General features: G+C 51.2%; 1 protein-coding gene across 1 annotated transcript in view; it reads right to left on the bottom strand.

Annotated features, from left to right (window-relative positions):
• dip2a (disco-interacting protein 2 homolog A) overlaps positions 1-17,440 on the bottom strand; it is a 76,252-nt gene that overhangs the window by 12,221 nt on the left and 46,591 nt on the right. Inside the window, 23 exon segments of the mRNA XM_049001935.1 lie at positions 84-285; positions 1,207-1,321; positions 1,574-1,701; positions 1,815-1,895; positions 1,980-2,116; positions 2,239-2,378; positions 2,540-2,654; positions 2,739-2,858; positions 2,957-3,050; positions 3,489-3,553; positions 3,712-3,814; positions 4,002-4,111; positions 4,368-4,491; positions 5,683-5,793; positions 5,926-6,017; positions 6,141-6,338; positions 7,027-7,146; positions 9,162-9,203; positions 9,741-9,872; positions 10,513-10,664; positions 10,666-10,738; positions 14,599-14,718; positions 15,395-15,514. Coding sequence (XP_048857892.1) covers positions 84-285; positions 1,207-1,321; positions 1,574-1,701; positions 1,815-1,895; positions 1,980-2,116; positions 2,239-2,378; positions 2,540-2,654; positions 2,739-2,858; positions 2,957-3,050; positions 3,489-3,553; positions 3,712-3,814; positions 4,002-4,111; positions 4,368-4,491; positions 5,683-5,793; positions 5,926-6,017; positions 6,141-6,338; positions 7,027-7,146; positions 9,162-9,203; positions 9,741-9,872; positions 10,513-10,664; positions 10,666-10,738; positions 14,599-14,718; positions 15,395-15,514 — 2,694 coding nt within the window.

Raw genomic sequence — 17,440 nt, 5'->3', positions numbered from 1 at the left:
CTCTTATAGCGACACACTAACACATGATGGTGACAGCAAACTTAACGAGGCACAGTTGATCACATGGCCACCCACTACCGCACCTGGCTGCTTCTGCCTGGGCTTGGGCAGGTTGGTGACACAGGTGTGGGGGCACATTAGCACGTTGCAGGGATGCAGCGCCCCCTCCAGGAAGCGTTGCTTGGTCTCTGAGATGTGGATGCCCCCCAGCGGGGCCTTGGGCAGCGTGTTGGCCGGGACCAGTGCCAGGCAGTACACCCCCACCTGGTGGATGCTGTCGATGGCCTGATGGGACAGACGAGAGGGTCAAAGGTCACAGGGAAACGGCACGGGGCAGATTTGTGGGTGTCACTGCATTTATTCTTCCAAATACATACATATATCCACACTTAAATACAAATTAAAGGAGCATCATATGATTGGAATCCAATTATTTCTTATACTTTTGAAAAGGTGCCAATAATTTTGTCTGATCCATTTCTGGAATTTTATCCAATTAGACTTTTTTCTCCTGCTTTTTTGTGGTGCTCCAGTGCAGTCAAAGGAAACAAAGAGACTGATACCAAAGATTTGTATTTTCAATAATATTTGGTGGTGCATTTCTGCAGGAAGTGCACTGGTGCCATTACTTTTGGCCATGACTACAAGTGCTGTCAGTATGTACGTGTGGCTCAATGTAGCCCTTGTGTATGTGTGTAAACAGGCATGTGCATGCATGTGTGTCGTGTTTTTGCATGTAGGACCACAGAGCAGCTCCCCTGCAGTGTGTGTGTGTGTATGCATGTGTGTGTGCTGTGTGTTTGCATGTAGGAGCACAGAGCAGCTCACCTGCAGTGTGTGTCCTTGCATGTGTGTGTGCTGCAAGTTTGCATGTAGGAGCACAGAACAGCTCGCCTGTAGTGTGTGTGTACATGCTTGTGTGTGTGCATGCATGTGTGTGTGCATGCATGTGTGTGCGCATGCATTTGTGTGTGTTGTGTGTTTGCATGTAGGAGCACAGAGCAGCTCCCCTGCAGTGTGTGTCCTTGCATGTGTGTGTGCATGCATGTGTGTGTGCATGCATTTGTGTGTGTTGTGTGTTTGCATGTAGGAGCACAGAGCAGCTCCCCTGCAGTGTGTGTCCTTGCATGTGTGTGTGCATGCATGTGTATGTACATGCATTTGTGTGTGTTGTGTGTTTGCATGTAGCAGCACAGAGCAGCTCACCTGCAGTACACGGCTCATCCACTGGAAGCTGTCCTCCTCCGACGCGTCTGGCCTCTGCTCAGCCACCACCACAATCCGCTCGTCATGGAGGACCGTCACAGAGAATACCGCGATCCTGTCAGACACCATAACCTTAGACGGGGCCATTGGAAACATCGCCCCCTAGTGGGAGCATCCTTAAAAGTTAGAGGGATCTCTACAAATGGCCCCCAAAACAGCGTAATTTACATTTACATTTTTGTTGTCATTTATCTGACGCTTTTATCCAAAGTGACTTACAGTTCAGGGAAGGGTTACAATTTATGCGTGCTCCTTGGGTCTAGAACCCATCACCTTTGTGTTTGATTTCCCAGAATCCTCCTCTCACCTTCCTCGGTACACAAACTTCATAGGCTCTACTGCCAGCGCCGTGGCAACAACATCGTCAGCATTGTGTCTCCGCCCGCTGACCACCATCAGGCCGTCCATCTTCCCCACCACAAACACCAAGTTATCCTGGACCCAGAGGGACAGGGGGAGTGGGTGAGGGGGGGGGGTCTTTGTAAATGCTCTGCAACTGAACCTTTGGAACGGAAAATCTCTAAGCTTAATGTCGCCTGCAGACTTACCGGCCCCACGAAGCCCAGGAGGGAGGTTCTCGTGAAGGGCCGGTCAGAGATGGGGGCCCCCGATGCAGCCACGGGCACGGTCTGCAAGGGGGTGGTCAGAGGTCAGAGGGCGCGCTCCACAGCAGCACCGGAGAAGGGACTAAGGTCGGCCAAGATCAAACGCACCTCAAACACGTTCTTGGTCATGCCTGGCAAGCCGAAGTACGAGACACCAGTGCTGCTCGAGCTCAGACAGATCTCACCCACCTCGTCGCTGTGGCACAGGTATGGCGTCCCCTCTATCCGCACTACACACACCAGGGCTACAGGGGGCGCACATGAGCAATTCCACGACAACCCACAGAAGGTAATGACTAATCGCAAACAGAAATGCAAATCTGTAAACGATTCCCTATACACTGGATAACAGTAGTGGTCCACATACCGCCAGGCATGACTTGGCCAACATCTTGCACAGTCAGAACCGAAAGCTTCTCCTCTGTGTCGACCCGAATGACGCCGTGGCTGAGCCCACTCATGGACAGAACCGCCTTTCCTGGGGGGGGCACGCCCATCTCTGGAGGTCTGGTCCAAAGCACAGACATGTATGAACACAGCAGATTCACTGCGAGGTGTAGGAGGGCTGTAAATATTTACACCGCACTACCATTGGTGTCATACGGCAGATTGTGACACTACGTCTGCCAAGTGGTAAACCGCGCTCTTCCGTAATTGCACCCACTTACCTGCGAATGGCGACAGTCATAGCTTCGGGGGAACTGGCACAAGGGCATATCACCTCCGGCCTGAGCCCACGAGACTGGAACACGTTGAGGAAGGCGTCGCAGGACGAGATGGACCCTGCGGACACAAACGCACGCACTGAAAGTATAACCTTCACCGGATACCGTTGTCGATTTATAGTCTTGTGACATGACCACTCACAGGGGTTGGCCCCATCGGCGACGATGAGCATTCGCAGTGAGCTGAGGCTGATGTCACGCTGGTCTCGCTGGGCCAAGAGCGACCAGTGCATGTCCCTAGACTTCACCACCGCAACCCGCGCTGCGGAAGACGCACGTTCGAAGTCAGACAGCGGCAGCCAATGAGAGCGTGGCCACGCGGTGGCTCTCAACCAATGACTTCACGGAGCGGATTCTCACCCTTGTATGTATGCACTTTCTGAATCCAGGAGAGGGGGTTCACCTTCATCAGGGAGTACGGGATGCTGATCACGTGCATCCGGTTCATTATACTCTGTCGGGCAAGTAGCACGGGTGAGCGACGAGCCTCATTCGAGGTAACGGTCACCACCGCCGGGACCCCATACGTCTCACAGGCACCAGAGCGAGAGCCACCAGAGGCCAGGTGGCAGGATTTATCGGGCTTATTTTGGGGGTCCACGTTCAGAAAACACTGCAGTCTCACAAGCGTGCGACCATATTTCTCAGCGACCCTGACAGACAGGACTATCCTTAAAAAATATCTACACCCCTGAGAATTCTGTATGAGGCCAATCCTCAAGACTACTTTAGTGTACTGGTTTACTTTAATGTGCTAATTTAAGTACACAAGGCCACAGATGGAGACCAGGCAGGAACCGGTTTGAACAGGTCAGAACGAGATAACACTGCACCACAAATGAGTTAATCAGTATCCCAGTGAGAAAGAGGGCCACCTAGGCCAGGTACGTACTGTGAGGACCCCGTGCCACAGACCCGCGTCTCGCTTGAAGTCCAAGACATTCGTGATCGTCTCGCCTGCGGGGGGGGGGGAATGGGATGAGTCAATGGGAAGGGGACCCCGTCATCGCTGTGACCCTGAGGCCAAATCAGGCCTTCTGCACCTCATTCGGAAACGAATCACTGCATTTCCCATATCCCCCAGAGAATGCAGTGTCGCCATGGTGACCACTCACCTTCGGAGTAGCTGCAGGCCTGCGTGAGGGCGTGGCAGTGGGCCAGCATGGCGGCGTGCGAGACCGTGATACCCATGGTGCTGCCTTCCTTGCTCGTCTTGTACTGCATCGAGGCAGAGAGTGCACAAGGGCGCTCCCTAGGGTCACACACTTACGTAACGGTTTAACAGACTAGGCACCGTAAGACACTATTCAACTGCTGGGTGTTCTATCCGGGGGGGGGGGGGGGGAATCATACAGAAATAAACAGTATGGGACTTAAACCTCCCAAAGCTGCAAAACTGACTCACCTCGATGTAGGCGGTCTCGTTGCTGGCGTCCCGGATGGGGGGGTGCCAGTCCTTGTGGGGTTTCACCACGTGTTTCCCGTCTGTCACGAACCACAGCAACCGTGGCCAGCCTAAACACACACACACACGCACACGCATGCACACACACACACACAATCTGCATATTCAGCTGAAACTACACAGTCCAGAAAAAGACCTCTAAAATCCTTTATAAGCAGGAAAATATCTAAGTCAATAAAATATAAATTATGCAATGCAATATACAGCACATCTAAAATCATAATGAGGAAGAATCACTCCGTAATTAAAAGGCTGCCGTGAAATTACGGCCCGGCGTGTAGTGCAAGCCCGTCATGTCACACCTACCTTTAAAGGTCACGACCTCTCCCGTCTGTGCTTTAGGGAGACCCTTCTGACAGGCGTCTGTGGTCAGGGCCAGGGCTACCCCGCAGCTGCCCAATAGGAATCCGATTTGCTGACTTCCTGCATCCTAGGGAGCCAATCAGAAGGGGCCTTATTACAAATACTGGTCTGTCTGGTCATCACTCGCAGCTACAGGGCCACTGCTAGCTCATGCAGCGAAATGCCAGCCTTCCCCAGTGTTCAGAAGTGCGTCATTCACATCCAGTACTGCCATATACGGCAAAATATATCATTGAGCGGACACACCAAAGTTTGTACCTTGATCCCTGATCCCTCTTATATGGAAGCTGAAATGAAATTTTGAGGGACACAGCTGCGTCCCCCGCGCCTCGAGATGCCCTCTGTTCGAATCAGAAGTCCTTATGCTTTGGTTAGAGCCAGCAGCCTTTATTTATGTAAAATTGATCTCCATCTCACGGCTTCAGAGCACGTCTCCTTGGCCAGACGTCCTGTACCTCTTGTCCCTGAGTGTCATATGCTGCTTTCAGCGCCCGCTGGAACGGGCTAACCGATGTTCCGGCCAAAGGATCTGGCGACGGGCCTCCGATTAATGCGTCCTTTCACCCCCTTAACCCCCCCCCCAGGATCCAGCCTCCCCTGGTGCTCACCGAGCCAGGCAGCGCGGAACAAAGAAAAAGGTCAGAACCCAGCGATTTTAAAGTCGCGGTGCTCAAGTCAGATAATTACCACATTCTTCCCAGCTCTCTCCTTAGAAATCAGGATTGCAAACTGTACCTAATGAGGGGAGAGATAAACATTGACTCCCACCACTCCGGAGCCCCCTAAAATGCAGCCAGAGTGGTACGATCCCGAGGTGAAATCTCCTTCAGATTCAGATGCGGGATCAACATCACTTTAAGATTGCTGGGGGGGGGGGGGACGCTTTGCTCCATAACTGTGCAATTAGATGATCCATTAATGTTGACAGTCATTAAAGAGTTGCAGAATCAGCACCACAAGCATACAGAGTGCCAAGCAAACCTCATCTGTATTCCCCACTGCTCCACATCAGACAAACAGATAGCAATAAACTGCACAGAGCCTGGCTCCTCCATTGTGCCATCATACTGACATTAAAAATCCATTCCTTTTCTTAATCACCCTTGCATTAGCTATAAAAGTGAAATGATAGTGGGTGATGCCTACAACCATACATAACAGTGACAGCAGGCATTGACGATCGTAGCGGCAGTGTCCTCGCCCGACCACCAGGGGTCACTGTTGCCCATTTTCAACAGGACCTATGATGTTACATTACCTTCCTAGTGAGAGGCACCTCAATGGGCACTGGGACCAGCTCTGCCAGTAAACAGCCATAGAATGCCACCATGAACATCACTGGGTCATTGTTGGGGAACACTAGCGCCACCTAAGGGAGAATCACAACCAGAACGTTAGATTTGCTTGACTGGGTGCACAGCATTGTAGCCTGCTTTCCGGAGCAGCTACACGGAGCCTGTGTGTGCGCTGGTGTGCCGGGGGAAAGGGACCAGGCACTCACCCGGTCACCCGGCCGCAGGAGCGGCTCATTGCGAGAGCTCAGCTTGTTGAGGAGCGTGTATGCCAGCTTCTGACTACGCGTCCACAGCTTTCCTGAGGAGAAGCACAGGGGCGTGGAGATACGGATTCAAACAAGCATCCAACACTACCTCACCACGCCCCGCCCCCCTGACCCACGCCCCGCCCCCTGAGTCCGCCAAAGACACACCCTCCTACCGTAAGTGATGGTGTAGACGGCCTTGCCAGAGTTATCCAGTGCAGTCAGGCAGGGGCTCTTGGGCTGGGTGGTGCCCCATCGCTGCAGAGACGCCAGCAGGGACGGGGGCCAGTTGGAGACCACACCCAGGGGCTCTCCTGCTAGGGGGCTCATTTGGGTACCCTCTGGCTTTGGCTGGTTGGGGTCTGGGTGCTGGACTGCAGGAGAAATGAAACATAAATGAAGCGTTAAAGCAAGCTGACATGGTCCCAGATTTAGGCAGTGCAAACATCCTGAGAATGTCAAAAAGGATTCCAGTGAAGGATGACGGCGAGACCAGCTCCTGGGGGGCTGCAGCCCCCTCCGAACTGATAACGAGACAGCCCACTATGGAAAGTGCTAATCTGCTTCAATTAACATGGCAATCAGTGTAAACAATCTCCCACGTAGAGAACGAGTGCTGCCCCCTGGGACTGACACCTATGATTGCTCGCATGCGGAGGAGGGGGGTGCTGAGCAGGGGGTGGCTCAGTGCCACAATTTGGGTGACCGGAGGGAAGCTATTTGAATGTGCGTCAGCCGTAAGCTGCTAGCATTGTAGCATTAGCACCGGTCGGAAAAGGCACACGTTCAGTCCGCCTCTCTGTCTCTCCCTGCCCACCTCGCTGTAGCTACGGGCTCGACGCTGCTGACCGCCACCCGGACCGGAACAGGGACCGGAACCAAGAACGTGAAAGCTAACAGGAGCAGGCGGACATCCTCTCTCAGGTCGAATGGTCGTACGTACAAGAGTGCGTGTTTCTGGCTTCGCCGAAGCTATCATCCCGCTCCTGACCCCCCTCCCCCCCACCCCTCCTCCCCCACCCCTCCTCCCCCTCCCCCTCCCCATCCTCATCCCCCACCTACCGTCCAGCAACTCCTCAAAGTCGTCGAGGAAGAACTCGCGCAGCGGCGGCCGTTTGGGCCTCTTCAGTGTGTTGAGCAGCTGCTGGATCTTTGACGACACGCGACTGTTGACCGGCACCCCTGGAGATGGGATGGGGGTGGGAGGGGGGGGGGCCGAGAAAAGGACGGGTGGGGGGGGGGGGGGCAACGGCGGAGAGGGAATGATTTGCTGAGCTGAATGAGCAAGATGGATAACAGGACCAGAATATCCCGACAGCCAGTCAAACGGAGGCTCAGGTGTGCATCGGTCCGCAGGGGGATGACTAGGCGATGTTGCCAAGCAACAATGTATTCCACAGCCAATCGTCTCTCGTCATTTCAGTAACCAATCAGAGGCTCGCAATACAACACAGTCACTATACTGTACAATAAAGTGATATTTAACAGTGGAATGTATTAGTACAACATAACAGCATAAATAAAATGTTATTCCTTCAGGCCACAACGAGAGTACTACACGAAGGCATAAAACAGAAAAAGGATTTCAAAGAAGAGTATGTGCATTCAAAAGCAAGTACATGCAAAAAATGCTTAGCATAAGGAGGACAGGGGAATATATGCAAAATGTACCATGAGATCCATTAAAACGACGTCACGTGTCACCTGGGTCACAGCCGCTGTCGTGCTCGGATATTTACGACCCGTCAACGCATGATAAGTCAATCCACTGGGGAATGTCAAGGGTGAAGGTTGTACCCAGTTCCGTCCTTGGAGCCCAGTTAGTTAAATCACCATAGCCCCCCCCCCACAGTAATCAGAAAACACAACCAGGTTTCAGAGCAATGCTGCCGATTTCCCTCTCTGCAGCTAGAATGCTTCTATATCCCCGGCGATTTTCCCAGTGAAACAATTAACATCCCTAATGGTCCGCAGAAATGATACCTGCCTACCAGTGAACTAAGAGCGATTTGCTGGAAAATTGAGCAGCAGTCAAGCATTCGGAACAGCGATCTCCTTCAAACGGCCCCCTCCCGCCACGCTCAGGCCTTGCAGCCACCCGCAGGGCCACGCCTCCCCACCTAATCAGGAAACATCTCCCCTTCCACGTGAAGACTTGTGCTGCGAGAATCTGCATTACCTTCTGATTATGGCTGACTACCTTCTACCAGGAATGAAAGGCAGGCACAGGACGACCGCGCACTCGCATCCGGATCTTTCTCTGTCTGTGGCGATGCAATTACCAGCACTCATCAAGGGGGGGGGGGGGGCTCTCATTAGCATAAATACAATGCGAGGCCATGTGTTTTTTCAATGACTAATCAGGCATATCAGTGATACTGGATACATTCTCTTATTGTTCTTTTTCAACCATCTCTTAAGAACAAAGAGTCATTTCCATCACGGTTAAGAGCCGCAAAAACACACAAACACACACGCTGCCAAAAGAGCCGTCTCAAACCAGATGGTAAAGAAACACAGCCAGTCATATGGAGAGCTCAGAGTAAGTTGTGGACCAATTAAGTATTTTTTTTTTGCAGAATTCCTGGCTTGTCGTACTCACACCTGGCTTTTTCATATGTGCCATGGCTCTGTTATCTGTGGGGGTTCAATCCCAGGAGGCTTTGCAGGTACCGTGACTGGGAAGGAGGAAGGGCAGCACATTGCTGCGCCGGGAGGCTTGGTACCGAAATTCTGGTGACCGTGAAATCGTTTCTTTGAGGACGTGGGACTGTTTCACTGAAGACCTGCCAGGACCTGAAGAGTAATCACCTTATTTGACGGCCAACGCGTGGATTAGCCTGATGTAAGCTCCCCGAGATGGCTGCAGGTCTTATCTCAGGACAAGAATTACCGAGCTAAGCAGCGTGCATTGGTGTCGTCGGTAGTAAGGTGAGTGAGTTTTGTTTATTTTGTAATAAATCCGGTGATCTGTCTGCCGCTGTTCTAGAGAAGGTCATAAGACTACTGCAAACCTGAAACGGCTGTCGCAAATCTATATAAACAGGGGGGTCGACGCGAAGCCAGCGCACAGTGTTAACCAAGTACAGCGTGCGGGAAGTTCGGAGGGACGGCAGGATCGCACAGACAGCGGCGGAGCTGGGAAAAGCGCACAGACACCAGACAGACACTTAGCGGAGAAAATGGGGTGTAAATACCATCGATCGCTAGGGACACCCCGGCAACTTTCCCATCAGAGCCTGGAGTGAAAGAGACATGAGATTAACACGTGGCCAGTCCGCACCCCTGCGCCCAGCAGGAATGGTCCCAAAAACCGCGGTCAGAGCAGCAGGTCCGAGGTTCCCTCATGGGAGAGGAGGGGCAGGATGAACAGAAATCAGCCGTGAAAGCGGAGGGGGGTGTTTTTGGGTTTGGAAATCAAAGGCGGTGGTGGGGGTGCATGAATTTCATACATCTGCCATGATCTAATCCTAAATCTGGTTATAGTTTAACTATTAATTCTCCCTCGGGAAACACAGGACAGCTCCAGGACCCCCCCGCTTGGTGGCCGAAAAGGGTGGAGCCACTGCCCCACAAGCCCCGCCCATCCCTGAACAGCAGACTAGCATCTCGGAATCAGAAATGCCGAGTGCGGCGTTCGGTCGAGCCCCGACTCCCAGCATGGGCTCCAGCTCCTGTCACGGCATGACGTGCCGGAATGAGGGTGATGACCTTGTTGCTACGGAGACGTGGGGTCGCACCGAGCCTGCCTCCTAGAGTAAAGCCCCGGGACTCACCATCTGCGGTCTCCAGCAGGTTGGAGTTGTTGTAGCCCCTGGGGACCCCCCGGACCGAGGCATCCTGGGGACGCTCCACATGCAGAGAGCGCTCTGATAGGCCCGTCACATCGGGCGGTGCCGAATGGTTGTCTGTTTGGGGGTGGGGCGTAGGGAAGTTAGAGGTCTGATGGAGGGACTGATATTTAATACATCGACTTAGATCTATCACTCTAAGGCTCTGATTCACAGATCAGAAACATCTGGCTGCAACAAAACGTCTTTTTCGATAAAAACAGACCCAAAACAGACATGAGTTCATTACAGTGTTCAGATACAGCCGCACCATGCGCAAATACAGACGGTAATATAGTGATGTCATCCGAACATTTAACCGTGACATAAGTGTTGTGTCTTAACTGTGCCGGACAGCTGGTGCCAGTTCACGGGGGGGGGCGTTATTAAAACAAAGCACCAGATTTGTTTCCTTCTGTGCGGGGAGCTCTGCGTTGGCACCCTGCGAGCCGGGTTCGAGGAAAGCCATGAACCAGCATCGGTGGCAACATGCAGAGCCCTGTATCGAACTCGGCGGAGCCCTGCGCGCAGCCAAGCAGCTGCAATAGCCCTGAACTCCATTGTTCAACTACCCAGTCCAGTAGGAGGTGCTGCAGGCTGAGAAGCCTACAGATCTGGGTTGGGGGCTGTAAGCCACTACAGCCAAACCTGGAGGGAGGGGTCCAGAGGGGCCCCAGATCAGGGGGTGAGGGGCGGACCGAGCGAGATCGTTACTAACCTAGCTGGGTGTGTGCCATGAGATCTGCCAGCACGGCGACGGCGGCTGTGTGGGGCCTTCCTCCTGGGTGGGATGAGGTGGAGGATGCGGAGGATGAGGTGGACGAGCCCTGGATGACCCTGTTAAACCAGTGCTCCACGCCGGGGGTGGGGCTGGTACGGCGTGGAGGTGGCCAGCCGGCCCTGCCGCCGAAGTGAGCCCTCGTCTTCTGAGGCCGATGAGGTGTCTGTGTGGTGAAGGACAGGCAGCGTCACGGGGAGGGGTGGGGGTGGAGGGGGTGGAGGAAGAACAGCATATGGCCATGACAGAGAAGTCATGCTCAGCCTTGATGCTTCTAAGGCACTGCCAGAAGTTCTAAGACACTACTAAATGGTCCAAGACCATACTTAATGATAATAAGGCATTGCTTAAAGGTACTAAAAACTGCGTAATGATCTAAAGCATTGATTAAAGATTTTAAAATACAACTTAAAGGTTCTATGGCACTGCTTTCACGTTTTTAAGGAACTTAAGGAGCTTAAAGGTTCTAAGGAACGGCTTAAAGGTTCTAAGGAACGGCTTAAAGGTTCTAAGGAACAGCTTAAAGGTTCTAAGGAACGGCTTAAAGGTTCTATGGCACGGCTTAAAGGTTCTAAGGCACGGCTTAAAGGTTCTAAGGCACGGCTTAAAATGTTCTATGGCACGGCTTACAGGTTCTATGGCACTGCTTAAAGGTTCTAAGGCACGGCTTAAAAGGTTCTAAGCACAGGGGCTGAATGGGCAGACATAATGAGGTGAAAATATGGACACAAAACAGTGAAAATTGTGACAGAGCAGCAAGAGCATCCTAATTATAAGTGGGGGAGGTGCGTGACACCAATACATATACAAAAAGCAGGAATGCACTGGTGTGAAAGGAAGCCCTTTTACTGAAGCATGTGAGGCAGCGTCCACAGGCTGACATACGATGCACTCAGGAAAAGCGTCTGCTGTGTTATCTGAGCAGGCAGGGAGGGAGGCAGAGCCGTAGAGCTGTAGAGCCGCAGAGCTGCAGAACGGGCGCCTTTTCAGGGCCGGCGGGTGGGCGGCGGGGCGATGGCACAGTCACGCTCCGGCTCTGGGAGCGAGGCTGGCTCCACACGGGCTGAAACGGCCAAAGCGATGAGGCAAGCTGGCTCTGTTCCCCTGAAGTTCCCACCCAGACAATGCGACGGGCCACAGAGGCCAGAGCAGCTCGAAAACCAAAGAAAAGACTAAATGTTCTCGCTGATCTAGTTTAAGTGAATATCTCCAAATGTGAATATGCTGATTTTATGGTGTAAGTATGGTGAAGAAGTTTTTGAACTTTGTTTGTTCAGGCAGCTGGTGAGCCTGTGGCTGACTGTTGTATGGGATTTTCCTGGAAATAATAATACTAAAATCTATTAAAGAAAATAAATAAATGAGCCAGGGCAGTGTTATCTGACGTATGATAGGTGTTAACTTCCAATGAGAACCTGATGTGTAACCACGCCGTGGTTTAGCCTCGGGTCCGACCACGGGTAGCCCTATCGATTCTAACCCTGCCCAGCCCAGAGAATCCATCACAAAGGAGACAATAAAATGTCACAGTGTGGAACGCCCAGGTGTTCAAAGCCAGCAGTCTCAGGGCAAGAACTGGGATTCAGAGAGACGTTTAATGGGGCTGCTGGGGGGGTTGGTCATAAGGTCCTACATACCCATGGAGCTTCAAAAAGCGCAAGGAGCACAGTCATGCCAGACTGGGCAGAAACTTTCAAGGCAGAATTCTTGGGACCATCTTAAAAATGTCTCAGAGCGCCACCTTCTTCCTTAAAGCACAGTGCAGTTGCAAAAAGCGTCCGGGTGTCTGACGAGTGCAGATGTTATTTTGGCAGGTTTTGACACAGACCATTCCAGGCAATCTGCTTATGCGGCTTCCATTCGCCGGCCACTAAATGACATCACTGTCAAAACCCTTCTCAGACGGCCGGCCGGCGTGCAAAGGCTGACAGCCCACGTCGAGATCTTCACCAAAGACTTCCTCTCTACCTGCTGCCATATGGGGCCGTTTAGGAAAATGCTGATGAGGTATTTTTAACTTCGGGGGGGGGGGGGGGACTCCTACGGTGAAGGAACTGTGCCGGTCGACCAGACGGGAGGAAGGCATGTGACGTAGCTTGAGAGAGATGCTAATGCTAACGTATTTTGACAAACTAACCTGAAAAGAACAGGATGTCAAGACTGAAAGAATTCACTCGAGAAGCTAGTCAAGCAAATTGCCTGCCTTTATAGTGTTTGGGACGCGAGTACGGCCCCAGGAGCAAGGTCTATACTGAGGATCACCCTGTGCAGGTACTCAGGTCTCTCTTCCTGCCGTAAACCCGGAAAAGCGAAACAGCCTAAACCAGAAGGTCGCTCTCGCTCAACAAGCCGACGGAGTTCCCCCTTCGGACTTTGGAATGTCCGATTCACAGCCAAAAAAAGGCACCTTCTGTTTACCCAGTGTGTGTTTGTGTGTCTATGTGTGTGTTTGTGTGTCTATGTGTGTGTTCCCCGATATGCACTTTCACTCGGTAACCTTCACACGGATGCACCAAAAAATAAAGGATGGAGGAGGAGAGAGAGAGAAAGAGAGAGAGAGAACTAAGAAGCAGAGAGCTGAGTTCTCTGTTCTCGTTATCTAACCTGCAACTGCCCAAAGATTTAGAAACGCCTTCAGAAATGCACATTCATGTCACCACTGCAGCCTGTGACAGGCAATTAGCGGAGCTGTTTTCCTCAGTATCATTATAAGGCTCCAGCTACAGGAATGCGATCATTAGACCACCGTGCTTAAGGAACCGTAAAAACGACACACAACAACCCTGGATGCCCCCCGCGGCTTTGAGAGGAACAGCTTGGCGGAGCTGCGAGGTGCCGTGGTCTGCGTTACGTGGGCGAAAGCGAGGCTAAAATTAGCTGCGCTGTGGGGGCTTGTCGGCTCACAGTGTAGCGGTGAGTGGTCCCCCCGCAGACTTGGGGACCAAGGACCTCCCTGTTGTCCACTACACAGCCAAGACAAATGGGGGGGGGGGGTACGTGACAATCCAGATAGATACCAGCTCTGCACGACTGAATTAGAACATCTGCATCAGCTTCTGGAATCCCAACACCACACTAATCTGTGGCGACGTCATCTTGGTGCCAGTATTCCCGCCGCCCATTTACAGAACCCGGTATGAAAGCTTCCTGAAGAATCCTTCCTGTACACTGTGCAGAGCGCAACGCAAACATGAGCCCGATCACACGCAGACACTCAGGTAATAACCAGGAAGCCAGCTAACCTCGGTCAACTTACCCGCATTCCCATGGCAACCATTTCTGCTGCGCTTTGTGCCGGTAAGATTATAAAAGTCAATTTCGGTAAGACAGCCTTAAGCGCCCAAATAACCCCAGCGAGAAACCAGGCCAGATTCCAGTGACGACAATCATCTTCACAGAATATGTTAACTTGAGTAATTAAGCCTGGATACAAACAGACACATCACACTTAAAGCAGAGCCTCTTGCAGATACATGGGCATGTAATGTGAGATTAACCCATGTGAAGGAAAGGCTTCGCCGTGTGTATGACCGCACACGTGGGGGGGGGGGGGGGGGTGTGTACACCGACATGTGTCTACTAAGGGTGGGGGGTAATTAATCCTGTTTGTTAACTGTGATAAATTGGATCACAATCTGGTGATTTCTGACAAACAAGCAGAACCTGAAAGCAGATTTAATCAGATGCGTCTCACTGGCTGGGGGGGAGTGGTTTTTATTAATATATTTTTTTAAATATTCAATGCGAAACTGGCCGTTCTTCTAGGCCCACCCCCCCAACAGGGACGGAAACACACACATCGCCACAAATGAATAAACAGGAAATAGTGTCTCAAACGCCAAAACAACGCCTGCCTTCCGTTTTTTTCTTGCGCTCAGCAGCAGAAGCAGGTATGACAATAAGCGACTGAAGTTTTTCTTCTCTCCATTAGATGTGAGACGGTATTTTTAGGCTTTTTGCCAATCTATGCATTGGAGTCCCCCCCCCCCAGCGTAAAGGAAGGCCAGCTGGCTGCGTTTTGCTCACCTGGGGGGGTACATGCTTCCACAGAGGACTGCACTAGCACGGACCTCCGTTTAGAAGGCATGGGCATCTTCCTCTCTTTGTACTTGGCCAAGGCTGCTTGTACGGCTTCCGTGTGCAGGTCTGTGGGGTGGGGGGTGGGGGTGGGGGAAGGGGGGGTGAGAGACGGGAGGCGTGAGACAGGGCTGAACTGCTGCAAAGGAACCCCACCCCACTCATTGGCAGAGCTAATGCTGCGTTCCATTTCAACTCCTAGTTCCTAGTCGGACATTTCAACTAGAATGTTGGAATTCTGACTCAGAATTCAAGATGGCCGCACCCTGAAAAGCAATTAAAAGTGAAGGCTGCAGTTATATACTGTTTATTAGCACTTATTTAATCATTAAATCATCGTACGTATAGTACTGTCCAACCGCATTCTGTCTAACTCTCATATATTCATATGGTCTTTGTATGCGGAAAATACAGCCAATGCATCATCAACTAATATTGCTAACAATGCACCTTGCTGGGACTGATATTACGAAATGGCTTTGCGATCTGTTGTACTGGAATGAGGTTAAGTTGCATAGTCACCTCATTCCCAGCTCCGACTTTCCACCTCTGAGGTAAATGGAAGGCAGCATAACACACAAGCCAGCCAGGTTTAGTGTACTGAGAGGGAGGAGACCAGAGGACCGGGGGTGGGGGGGTGGAGGGGGGGGGGGACGATTGAATGTGTCACGAGGAAGGGAGACAGGGGTCGCCGGTATGTGCCACGGTCTCGGTCCGGTCCTGGTGCCTGTGACGCCCTCATTACCGGATCGGAAGCGCTCATCCCTGGAGTTGTTGGGCCGGGACTTGTTCTGCTTGGAGCCAATGGGACACACTTGCGAGGAGGCCTGGATTCTGTTGTCGATCTGCAGAGATGGGTCTACGCCTGAAATACGAAGGGGGGGGGGGGGGTCGTGTTCAGCATTCACAGCCACAACCTAAAGTAAAGACAGAGACGGCCAGAAGACAGACAGCCAGCTCGGGGGTGGGGGGGGGGTCTGCAGACACACACATTCACGCTTTTTTCTTATTTACTCAGCCGAAGAGCACAGCCTCCATGACCGGAATGGCAAAGGAACAGAGAGACACGTTACGCTCGTATTGACAACTGGCAGAGAGGAATCAGCCACAGGCTCACCAGCTGCCTGAATGAACAAAGGGCTACTGTATCAGCAACACAACACAGCCACTTGAGGCACCATGCGCCCCCCCCCGCCCCCCCACCCATAAACAACCACTTCTTACACTGCAGAACTGCTGCCAACCAGCTAGCCGCTAACACAACGTACGGATAAACTCGAGGATAAACACAGACGGCATTTACGTTACGCGTTTTGTGCAACGACATCACATCTGTGATCTGTCCTGACCTTCAAAGATTCAGCTGAGAAATCTAACAACCTCAAAAAAAATAAATAAATAAATAACGACAAAACATTCAATCCAAGCCATCATCTCGGTCACCTCAACACTTAACAGGACAGCTGAGGCTCCAGGACCGGCCAGGGCTGTGATCCAACACCCGACGAAATGCCCCGACACCGGAGCTAAAGCGAAGGCAGATCCTTCCTTTTCATCCCTGAGAGCGGGGGGGTTTTCACGGGCCACACGCAGCGGTGAATCATCACGTTGACTCCCCAGAAGAGAGTGTAACCACCTGATTCATAAATTAAACACGCATGATCCTAGTCGCTGAAATCCCCAGCAGATCAGGATACTGAAGAAGCGAAGCCAGAACTATGAGTCACAGCAGAGCAACATTCGCCTTGTCACTCGCAGGTCCTCATATCCTGGCAGCTATTTGTATTCCAGTGAGAAACTCCAAACAGTCACAATGAGGAGTTTAAACTAATGATTATACATTCTAATGGGATTTTCCAGGAAACACACTGAAAATTAATTCTTCCTTTCTGTTTAACACAAGCCGGATTCCCTCAAGTATGTTAAACAGAAGCCATTTAAGAAACACATCCAGATCCATCCAGGTAACACAGAACTTCAGTTCCTATGCACCCACCTCACTAACTATGAATATTTAAGAAATTATAAAAGCAGAATTCAATATGAAAAAATACTCACAATGGATAAAGAGCACATCTTCCACCTGAAACTTAGTTCAAAACTACCGTTACTGCTTCATGTTTCTCCGGGCTGAGGAAAGGGGAACGTCTGAGTTTAAGGCCAACCAGAAGACACCAACACCAAACGGATGTGAGAAGTGAAACAGGAAGTGTGCGATTACACTTAACATCATTAACAAAATAGCAGAGAAGAAATATATATACAAAAAAAAATTTTAAAGTTACACCCGAACCTAAAAATCCGGTTTCACATTGGAACCTGCAAATGCCAGTTTAAAAAGTGTTTCATTTTGATTCAATTCAACCAAAGACTGCAGAGGTAGACAGACTTACGCCTGGGGTTTGTCCAGGAAGTGAGGGTGTAAATCAGCCTTGATCAGCACAGGGGTCAATTATACTGTATAAGATACAATAACCTGTGGTGGCAGTGTGATCAGTTTGTTTTGGTTCTTGCTGCATGCTGCGCATGTAGTAAAATATGCACACGGCATAAATAGATTGGACTACAGTATGCAATGGGGCATTGAAGGCAACATGGCTACAGACAGTCCACAAAAAGCAAATGTAATTATATTTAAAAAGGTTGCTGTGTTTTAATAAATTTTGTGAAATATTTTTTTAAATTTTTAAACATGTGCAATGTGTGGAAGTTCAAAAAGCGTGATTGACTCACTGAAAAGAACCAGTTCAAAATAGCAATTTGTTGACGATCAGGACATCGTTCACTGAGC

Source organism: Brienomyrus brachyistius, unplaced genomic scaffold, assembly GCF_023856365.1.
Source record: "Brienomyrus brachyistius isolate T26 unplaced genomic scaffold, BBRACH_0.4 scaffold62, whole genome shotgun sequence".
NCBI classification, from domain to species: domain Eukaryota; kingdom Metazoa; phylum Chordata; class Actinopteri; order Osteoglossiformes; family Mormyridae; genus Brienomyrus; species Brienomyrus brachyistius.
The sequence above is the reverse complement of the archived record's forward strand: the minus strand, read 5'-3'. Positions and strand labels throughout refer to the sequence as shown.